The sequence below is a fragment of the Littorina saxatilis genome, linkage group LG3, assembly GCF_037325665.1.
Source record: "Littorina saxatilis isolate snail1 linkage group LG3, US_GU_Lsax_2.0, whole genome shotgun sequence".
Classification (NCBI taxonomy): Eukaryota; Metazoa; Mollusca; class Gastropoda; order Littorinimorpha; family Littorinidae; genus Littorina; species Littorina saxatilis.
Window position 1 is genome coordinate 9,865,079 of NC_090247.1, and position 11,480 is coordinate 9,876,558.

Here is an 11,480-nt window from a genome sequence, read left to right on the forward strand (position 1 = left end):
TCATCAGTAAAATGCAATTGAAATGCTAATCACATTTGTCGTGTAACTTATCTGGCAAGTAAAGGCAGTGGTTTTGACAGAATATCGTCATCAACGCAGTTATAGCGGGCACAACAACAATACAGTAATATATATTAAAAACAAAACAAATGTAAAGCTTCCAAACAGCAACGACTCATTACCGAAACATTACAGAAACGTACGCTTTGTTTTCAGTTGCTCACTGTTTTATTTTATTTGTACAGCGTTCTAAATTTCACACTCGAGACATGATGACCAAAGGCAGGAATGTTTCTTGTTCACTTCCCAGTAAACCTCCGTAGGATTGTCTTGATTCTGTCATTTCTCTGTTCGCATCCGCAACGTTGAGATAACGCTTCTTTTCTTTGTCCTGACGTCGTAGCCTACGGTAAGCCATTGAAACTCTCAAGTCCTCCTGCCGTTCACCTCTTGAAACATGAAAGCAAACGAGTTTTGTTGGTTTTAATTCATTATTCCATATCACACACACACACACACACACACACACACACACACACACACACACACACACACACACACACACACACACACACACACAACCAAACAACCAAACAAACGCAAGCATACACGCAGGCATGCAAGCAAACAGCACACGCACGCACGCACGCGCGCGCGCTCACACACACACACGCGCACACACACACATAGGCATTCTCACAGAGAGGACGACTTCTTGTAATCTATCATATTTTCTGAACTGACTAAAATGCCAAGCAGAAGTAAGGGGTCAACAGGAATATGTATTTTGATCTAACCTGCGAAGCTTACGTTGTCTCGGACAGCTCTCTTGCGTTTCTCTCAGGAACTGAGACCCAGGCGAGCTGCATCTTATCCAGTTGGGCAGTCAGACACTTGCACAAATCTTTGTCCTGGAGTGAATAGACACATACTCAATGTCAACATTCACAAGATGCAATTTGTTTGGTTACAAGTAAGCTTATGGTAATGCCTATGGTGCTTTTCTTTTGACAGAGACAAAACAAACTCAATCACACAAAGAAAGGAAAAAGGCACACACACACACACACACACACACACACACACACACACACACACACACACACACACACACACACACAACCGCGCGCGCGCGGGCGCACACACACACACACACACACACACACAACCGCGCGCGCGGGCGCACACACACACACACACACACACACACACACACACACACACACACACACACACACACACACACACGCGCGTGCGCGCGCAGATTCTTTCTTACAGAGAGGAAGACTTCTTAAAGTCTATTATATTTTGCGAACTGACTCAAACGTCCAGCAGAAGAAAGTTGAAAAAAAGACCGACAACGGAGGAAAAGAACAAGAAGATACTAGATCTAACGCCGTTGCGACGACCTGCTCACCCACAACTGTTTGTGAAACTCACCACGCTTGCTTCTAGCCGGAGGAGATCGGACGCGTACTGAAATCGAAGAAGGTGCTTTGGAAATTCCTTGAAGTTGAATGCAAAACAAATAACCGGACATCTGCAGAACCACCGCGGGCCGGATTTAGTTGACAATGCGTCATCATCACGAGTGACGTCAAGATATTTCGACATTTGTTTGTACATTACGTCACTCCAAGTGATAAAGTCATACCGCTGTGCTGTCGCAGATCTTCTTGCCAGCAATTATCCAGCATTGGCCCACTGCTGGCGTGCCAGCAAAAACCCACCTATAATTGCCAGCAAATCGCCACCTATGGCCCAATGCTGGCAAACAAGCACTGGGCCACCAATGGCGTGCCAACAGTGGGCCAATTAAGGCATTTTACTGGCCGACAATATTACTGGAATGCCAGAGATGGGCCAGTGATAGCAAGCCATAACTGGGCCTTTGTTGGCAAACCATAATTGGCCCAGTGTTGGTTTTTTTATGGCCAGCTTTACCAAACTTGCCAGCAAAAAGCCAGCAGTGGCCCAGTTCTGGCATGTTTATTGGGAATATTGTCGGCCAGTAAAATGCCTTAATTGGCCCACTGTTGGCACGCCATTGGTGGCCCAGTGCTTGTTTGCCAGCATTGGGCCATAGGTGGCGATTTGCTGGCAATTATAGGTGGGTTTTTGCTGGCACGCCAGCAGTGGGCCAATGCTGGATAATTGCTGGCAAGAAGATCTGCGACAGCACAGCGGTATGACTTTATCACTTGGAGTGACGTAATGTACAAACAAATGTCGAAATATCTTGACGTCACTCGTGATGATGACGCATTGTCAACTAAATCCGGCCCGCGGTGGTTCTGCAGATGTCCGGTTATTTGTTTTGCATTCAACTTCAAGGAATTTCCAAAGCACCTTCTTCGATTTCAGTACGCGTCCGATCTCCTCCGGCTAGAAGCAAGCGTGGTGAGTTTCACAAACAGTTGTGGGTGAGCAGGTCGTCGCAACGGCGTTAGATCTAGTATCTTCTTGTTCTTTTCCTCCGTTGTCGGTCTTTTTTTCAACTTTCTTCTGCTGGACGTTTGAGTCAGTTCGCAAAATATAATAGACTTTAAGAAGTCTTCCTCTCTGTAAGAAAGAATCTGCGCGCGCACGCGCGTGTGTGTGTGTGTGTGTGTGTGTGTGTGTGTGTGTGTGTGTGTGTGTGTGTGTGTGCGCCCGCGCGCGCGGTTGTGTGTGTGTGTGTGTGTGTGTGTGTGCGCCCGCGCGCGCGGTTGTGTGTGTGTGTGTGTGTGTGTGTGTGTGTGTGTGTGTGTGTGTGTGTGTGTGTGTGTGCCTTTTTCCTTTCTTTGTGTGATTGAGTTTGTTTTGTCTCTGTCAAAAGAAAAGCACCATAGGCATTACCATAAGCTTACTTGTAACCAAACAAATTGCATCTTGTGAATGTTGACATTGAGTATGTGTCTATTCACTCCAGGACAAAGATTTGTGCAAGTGTCTGACTGCCCAACTGGATAAGATGCAGCTCGCCTGGGTCTCAGTTCCTGAGAGAAACGCAAGAGAGCTGTCCGAGACAACGTAAGCTTCGCAGGTTAGATCAAAATACATATTCCTGTTGACCCCTTACTTCTGCTTGGCATTTTAGTCAGTTCAGAAAATATGATAGATTACAAGAAGTCGTCCTCTCTGTGAGAATGCCTCTGTGCGCGTGTGTGTGTGCGCGTGTGTGTGTGTGAGCGCGCGCGCGTGCGTGCGTGCGTGTGCTGTTTGCTTGCATGCCTGCGTGTATGCTTGCGTTTGTTTGGTTGTTTGGTTGTGTGTGTGTGTGTGTGTGTGTGTGTGTGTGTGTGTGTGTGTGTGTGTGTGTGTGTGTGTGTGTGTGTGTGTGTGTGATATGGAATAATGAATTAAAACCAACAAAACTCGTTTGCTTTCATGTTTCAAGAGGTGAACGGCAGGAGGACTTGAGAGTTTCAATGGCTTACCGTAGGCTACGACGTCAGGACAAAGAAAAGAAGCGTTATCTCAACGTTGCGGATGCGAACAGAGAAATGACAGAATCAAGACAATCCTACGGAGGTTTACTGGGAAGTGAACAAGAAACATTCCTGCCTTTGGTCATCATGTCTCGAGTGTGAAATTTAGAACGCTGTACAAATAAAATAAAACAGTGAGCAACTGAAAACAAAGCGTACGTTTCTGTAATGTTTCGGTAATGAGTCGTTGCTGTTTGGAAGCTTTACATTTGTTTTGTTTTTAATATATATTACTGTATTGTTGTTGTGCCCGCTATAACTGCGTTGATGACGATATTCTGTCAAAACCACTGCCTTTACTTGCCAGATAAGTTACACGACAAATGTGATTAGCATTTCAATTGCATTTTACTGATGAATTTGATAATTACGCATATGAGTTGTTCTTTGCTACTGGTCACAAGTGGGGGTCAGCTCACACGGACGCATTTTTCAATACAGTCTAGGGGAGAAACTGGTCACAAAGCACCCAGTACATGCCAGAGAGATAGGAGAATCGGCACAATCAAAGAAAATACCAAAATCATTCAATAGATATGGAAATATTAAGATTTACTGTGAAAATGCCAGCAAAAATGGCGTCCAAAAACGGGAACGCACACTTGGTGCGTCTTTGAAGACTTACCTCCCGTTCTGTGTTGTTGATAATAGTCGTGTTTGTGCTGTTGTTGTTGAAATAGTATCTAATAAAACTGATGCAGTTCTTGAAATGTTGCAAATTATTGTTGTCTTTGTGAAATGCGAGAGTGTTCTGAGGCGTGATCTGCATACGGCTGATGTCCCACATAGGGTACCCCACTTCGATCAGCGTATCACTCCAAATGAGCTTCATAGCAGAAAAGCAGATACACTACCAACACACTGCATAACAGATCAACAAGTCTGAGCCAGAATCATTGAAATTTACTTTCTGTATAAAATATTGCAATCAAATTTGTTCACGATGTCCCACAAATAACGCAGGTTACCCTCGCCTTCGATTCAAAGTAACTCCAATCTGACTTAATTACAATCGAAACGCAGATGACGAACTGATTCACCACAAATTTGTGGTATTTTACACACAAATTTCAACTGTGTTGTTTCGCAATAAACAGCCATAAACAAACAAATGTGGCGCCGTCACGTCGCCTTGGAAGGAATAACGCAGGTGACCAAGGCTTGTTTCCGATACCTGTCTGATTAAAATCATCGTTTTTTCACGAATGACGGCTCTTTGGCAGATCTGGTGAGTTGGAAACTGTCTATGAATGTTTCATTTAATGTCAAATGCGTACATTCTTGTCGATATTGTTACCTTTGGGCTCATAAATTAAGTCAATCGTCGTGTTGTCCGAAAGTGACTTTTGTCAGCATAGAACTTACTGTGCTTTGATCATTGACTGAGAAGAATCTTCCGATGACACTAGTTCATTTCACTACGCGACTGCATATCTGCAAGGAAACTTATGGCTTAACTGAAGACGAATAAGCGGAGTAACTGTTCTTCAACGGATTGCTCTGACCGATCTAAATATTTAGATCTTGTCGTCTGCTAGTCTGCTAGTAAGTAGTCTTCGGTCGTGTGAAAGTCACATCTATTTCGACTGTGCACATAGATCCGTGTAGTGAAATGTTGATCTTTGATGATTTGGCAACATAACTTCGCTAAATGTGCTTCGAGTGTATCTCTCCGTTAACCGCATTTGAAAACGTCTTTTAACAAGACCATGTTTCGACAGCCCAGACGGGGAGGATCCTCGATAGCTCACAGGGTATATAATGTTTTCCGCCGTTTTTTGAAGAATCCTTTCAAATTTGCTATTCCAAAAGTACCTTATGACACGACTCGAGTGGCAAAGAGCATTCTCTGCAATTCCTGTCTCAGTCCGTGCAGCCGTTTCGGGTCCTATCGTCATCATACAAACATACACACAGACACACAAGAACCAGCTTTAAAAGTTAGATTATGTAGGAACCATGTAAACCAGTGATTTTTTCTTATGTACAACAGATACTACAGTATTTCTGCTTTATGAAAAGCAATATTTCAAAAACAAAACTAGAGATTTGAATTTTGACCACTTTTCCCCCTTTCTGTCACCAGTACTGAAGAACAACTCACATGCATATTGCTAATGTACAGCTTGACAGCATTGCCCTTTGCTTTATTTGCGCACGTCTTGCCGCCAGCATGGGTTGAAAAGTCCATTGATGTGCTGTGTTTTGTTATTGCATTCACAGTAAAAAATGACAAAACAAAGCATATTTATAGACTTCTAACAACCATCTATGGGCTAACAAGACTGTGCAGATCGAGTACATGAATAGAGCCGTCATTCTATCCGAATCAGTGGTATTGGTATATTTCCTGCAACTTATTGGCATTTTGCTGGCAATGGTAAAGACAGAAATATGGCATTTTGTCGGGCCAGTTGTGGCCCGGTAATTTCAGCAGGTAAAGGGCCATTAACGGAAAATATATGGAAAAAAGTTTTTTTTTATATGGAACTAAAAACCTGCAAAATGCTGGCAAAATGCTGGCGAAATGCTGGCAAAATGCTGGGTTTTTGATGGCAAGCCATCAATAAGCCATCAAATAAATGATGGGTTTTTGCTGGCAAAATTCTGGCAAAATGATGGCAAAATGATGGCAAGCCATCAAAAAGCCATCAAATAAATGATGGGTTTTTGCTGGCAAAATTCTGGCAAAATGATGGCAAAATGATGGCAAGCCATCAAAAAGCCATCAAATAAATGATGGGTTTTTGCTGGCAAATTGCTGGCAAATTGCTGGAAAAATGATGGCAAGCCATCAAAAAGCCAGCAAATAAATGATGGGTTTTTGCTGGCAAAGTGCTGGCTTGCCAGTGATGGCCCATCAATTTGCCAGTGTGCATACGGGTAATATGCCAGCATTGGGCCATAGGTGGGCCTTTGATGGCAGTAGTTCTGGCAACTGGCATTGCCATCAAAACGCCAGCAGTGGCCCAGTTCTGGCATGTTTATTGGGTCTGTGTGTATTTGTGTTTATGAGTATGTATGTATGTATGTGTTCAGGGAGGGGGGACGAATGCGTTTGGCTTCATAGTTCTTTCTTTCGCATCACAATGAATCACAATGCTTGCAGTTCATTGGTTAAAAAACAAGCAACAACAAAAAAGCGCAGGATTATTTTCTAATTATAGCATGTTAGTGTAGAACAGACACTTGGTCGCAAAAAGCATCTGATTTAAAAGAAAAACAAGAGGCGGAGCCATCAAGGCTCACGTAAGAAATCGACAAACAGTAACACAAACTCAATCACTCCGTCACACACACACACACACACACACACACACACACACACACACACACACACACACACACACACACACACACACACACACACACACACAGAAAGAGAATAGGTGAAACTGTGCAAGAAAGCGAGACACTAGATCTAGATCTGTCTGTCTGCATGTAGCCTACTTACAAGGACACGACTGCCAACTAGTCTCGGCGCGCTCAAAATAATAATGACCGAGACTTTCAGTACTTCCTTCGCGTGACCCTCTTACGTCATAATGTGACGTCAATGTAATGTGACGTCTTCAAATGTTAGAGTTTCTACCACAGACATACACACGCACAGACGCACGCACGCACGCACGCACAGACAGACAAAGTTACGATCGCATAGGCTACACTTACGTGAGCCAACAACCCTTTTTAACACCGTCGAAGTGATTTATGTTCATTTGTGTAATTATGTTTACGCGTTGGCAAATAATTCAAATTAAATGATCATGTTGAAAGATGAATTTCCTTCACAATTGTCTTTATCTGGTTAAAAAATATGCCTTTTTCCGAATTGTGTAACGTGTCGAAATGACACGTTCGTCAGAGTATTTGATCAAAAACTGATGGTGTGACAGTGCCGCTTCAACTTTCAAAAAGCGCTGGGTATTAAGTCATCAAAGACAGTGATCGAAAAAAGTATTTGTATAACACAATATTTATCTCCTGAAAATGGACACATACGTACACCTCATATCCTTTGCCATAGTCTCAAGGGACAAACTGTGGCATTTACACGGCAGGCACGTGTGTATTCAAAGTTACAATATATCTGTTATGTTTAAATAAGCACACACACACACACACACACACACGCACATGCACATGCACGCACACACACACACACACACACACACACACACACACACACACACATACACACACGCACATGCATAAGCACGCACACACACGCACACACACACACCCATACACACACACAATCACACGCACATGCACGCACACACAGACACACACGGACACACACACACACACACACACACATACACCTGGATGCCTGGATGCATACATACATACATACATACATACATACATACATACATACATACATACATACATACAAAATACATACATACGTGCATACGTGCATACGTACATACGTACATACATAAACACACACATACACCACCACCTTCGTTTCGATTCCAAGTCAATGTTCAAAATGTAGTCAAAACTTGACTAAATGTAAACAGAGGCACAGCTTGGCGAACGAGAAGAAGAAGACACAAAAAGTAACAGACTGGCTGCCGCTTTTGCGAAATGGGCAAGTTTTCGAAGCCTTTACGCATACGTCAGTTTGTGGTATTGTTAGGCACGTATACAATATTTGTTACTGTCTGACAATTTGTCTGTTGCCTTCTTAATTGCAGGAAGCTGTCGCAATCGTCTTGGATGTTGGTCCGACTATGAATAGCGCGCCTGAAGGGGAGGCAAATCCGCTGAATACAGCTATTGAGGCCATCACGATGATCTTGGAAGATCAGGTACACACAATCTGGGGTGGCCACTACCGCGAGCGTCACTACCGCGTGTAACACTATCGCGAGTGTAATACAACCGCGAGTAACAGTACCGCGTGTAATACTTCCGCGTGTGTAACACTATCGCGTGTGTAATACTACCGCGGGTAGCACTACGTCCGCGTGTAACACTTCCGCGTGTGTCTTGGATCACGAAAGAAATGTTCTCATTCTCACAAATATGTGAAAGTAAGCGAGAGGGCAAAAAAGAAATTGAGTGTGTGAACCCGCGCTCAAATGAGATGACAGCCCAGAATAGGCCTAGAAGCAGTGAGTTAGTGTTCAGGCATTCCGAGTGAAGTGTGTCGATCATTTGCAGTCCAAACTTTGGCCATGGAGGTAATACAGTCTCGTTACTCCAATGACAAGATCCTCTACAACTGGTATAGTTTACCGTCGAGACCGTGTAAATAAAACAACATTCAACTGGCGTTGCGTACAGGTCAATTTGACTGATGAGACGCTGACCAATTTGCCACATAGATCAGCACTCAGGCGCACAATTCAGAGAAAACTAAAAAGAGATGATGCCTTTCCCCCTCTTCCACTAAATTTGGAAGACATCGAAATTCCGGAACAGTTCAGATTAGCTCTAGTTGGCGGCACTCAGGTCAGGTTTCTTTTGCACGATACAGGTGACGCCGATAATGATGGTGAAGAAGAAGAAGAAGAAGAAGACGAAGAAGAAGAAGAAGAAGGAGAAGGAGAAGGAGAAGAAGGAGAAGGAGAAGGAGGAGAAGGAGAAGGAGAAGGAGAAGGAGAAGGAGAAGGAAAAGAAGAAGAAGAAGAAGAAGAAGAAGAAGAAGAAGAAGAAGAAGAAGAAGAAGAAGAAGAAGAAGAAGAAGAAAACCGGTTGAAACGCATTATTCTCTTTGGAACCGACGACATGTTGCGGTTTTGACTGCAAACTCTAACTGGATGGCCGACGGCACGTTCAAAGTAGCACCACAACTGTTTTTTCAGCTGTACACCATTCATGCCATTAAAGACAACCATGTCTTCCCATGCTTGTATGCCCTTCTGGCAGGAAAAACAGACGGACATACGAGGAAATGTGGCGCCTTATCAAAATGTACGCACCAAATCTGAACCCACGGTTTTGCATCCTTGATTTTGAATTGACAGCCAAATCTGCAATCACCAGTCCTCGGCGTTTCCACACATCGAGGTCAGAGGATGCTTCTTCCACTTAAGCCAGTCAATCTGGAGAAAGATCCAGGATCTTGGGTTGCGAGTCACCTATACCGACGACGAAGACACCCGGCTGTACTGCCGCATGCTCGCATCATTGGCATTTTTGTCACCAGAGAAGATTACAGGGCATTTCGAGGAACTGCAGGAAGACATGAGTGAGAGAGACATGGACCCACGCTTGGGTGAACTCCATGACTACTTTGAGAACAATTATGTTGGAAGACTCATTGGAGATAGAAGACGGGGCACAAATCCCACGCGGGCCCCTCCACGTTTTGCTCTCGAGTTTTGGTCTGTACACGACAGGAACCAAGTCGATCTCCCGCGTACAAATAATAAACTGGAAGGGTGGCACAGGGGCTTGCAATCCATGTTTGACGGCCCGAATCCATCCCTCTGGAAATTCATCGCCGGAATCCAAAAGGAACAAAGTCTGCAGCACGGTGTTAAAATTCAAATGGAAGGAGGTCACCCTGGCCCAGCGTCAAAGAAACGTGTCTTGACCATCAACAAACGACTCCAGACGATCATCCAGTCGTACGAACGGGCTGAAAAAAACGAGGACGATGATAACGATGAAAACGTCAAGGTTCGTTTCTTACGGTCAGTGGCCAGAAACATTGAATTCAATGTGTGTTGAAACAATCGTGACATTTGACACTGACACCTGAGAGAAAGAGGGAGAGCGAAAGACAGAGAAAATTTTATCTTTTTATTTTTCATTTTTATTTTTAATTCAGTATTGCTTTTAATACAAATATGTTTTGTAAATTAAAAATCCTCGAAATTTATATGCATTTTGTATGTGCATGCGTGCGCGCGCGCTTGCATGCGTGTGTGTCCATCTGTCTGTCTGTCCATCTGTCTGTCTGTCTGTCTGTCTGTCTCTCTCGCTCTCTTTCTCTCTCTCTCTCTCTCTCTCTCTCTCTCTCTCTCTCTCTCTCTCTCTCTCTCTCTCTCTCTCTCTCGTTAGTGGGACACACGCGGAAGTGTTACACGCGGTAGTGCTACCTGCGGTAGTGTTTCACACGCGATAGTGTTATACACGCGGAAGTGTTACACGCGGTAATGTTACTCGCGGTAGTGTTACACACGCGGTAGTGTTACACACGCGATAGTGTTACACGCGGTAGTGTCACACGCGGTTGTAACGCTCGCGGTAGTGACGCATAACCCACAATCTGTAATACTTGTGAGAAGTGCACAGATAAACACACACGCGTGCTGCACTCATGACCACACACAAACACACACTTATCAACACGTGTGCGCGCACACACACACACACACACACACACACACACACACACACACACAGTGACATGCATTCAGTGACACACACACATATACACAGACAGAGTGACACACACACACACACACAAAGGCTACACACACACTGTCAACAACGAACCCCCCAACAAGCAATTTGTATGTCACCAATTGCCTCCAAACAATGTATGGATTTGGTCTAGAAAACGTAGATATTGATTATGCCTTAAAAATTTGCCCGGGACCCCCGAGACCCCCCCCCCCCCCCTCCCCCCTCGATTTCAGAATTATTTTTGTTCTCTCAGCCATTCCCATGCCTTTTTTTAAAAAATTGTTTATCTCTAAGCAGCAGCATGAGTTTTGTGTGTAGATGTTTGCGGAATCCAAGGATGAGATTGCCCTGATACTGTTTGGCACGACGAGCACAGACAACCCACTGGTGGATGGAGAAAGCTACGAGCATGTCAGCATTGCACGCCCCCTGGGAGTTGCTGACTTGGATCTGCTTCAGATGGTTCAAAGGGACATCCATCCTGGTGACACGCCTGCTGACTGTATCCTTGTGTGTGTGTGTGTGTGTGTGTGTGTGTGTGTGTGTGTGTGTGTGTCTTTGTGTGTGTGTGTCTTTGTGTGAGTGTATGTGTTTGTGTCTTTGTGTGTGTGTGTGTGTGTGTGTGTTTGTCTTTGTGTG

At 44.2% G+C, this 11,480-nt stretch overlaps 1 protein-coding gene and 2 long non-coding RNA genes across 3 annotated transcripts in view; 2 read left to right on the forward strand and 1 right to left on the reverse strand.

Annotated features, from left to right (window-relative positions):
- LOC138961567 (uncharacterized) overlaps positions 1-11,480 on the forward strand; it is a 39,394-nt gene that overhangs the window by 13,882 nt on the left and 14,032 nt on the right. Inside the window, exons 3-4 of the mRNA XM_070333231.1 lie at positions 8,177-8,290; positions 11,160-11,343. Of these exons, the coding sequence (XP_070189332.1) occupies positions 8,177-8,290; positions 11,160-11,343 (298 nt within the window). The remainder of the gene's footprint in view (positions 1-8,176; positions 8,291-11,159; positions 11,344-11,480) is intronic.
- LOC138961569 (uncharacterized) lies at positions 206-1,115 on the reverse strand. Its single transcript, XR_011454227.1, has 2 exons — positions 798-1,115; positions 206-449 (listed from the first exon to the last, which is right to left on the reverse strand). It is a non-coding gene; the product is annotated as an uncharacterized lncRNA (long non-coding RNA).
- On the forward strand, positions 2,192-4,236 carry LOC138961568 (uncharacterized). The gene is made up of 3 exons (XR_011454226.1): positions 2,192-2,400; positions 2,912-3,012; positions 3,380-4,236. It is a non-coding gene; the product is annotated as an uncharacterized lncRNA (long non-coding RNA).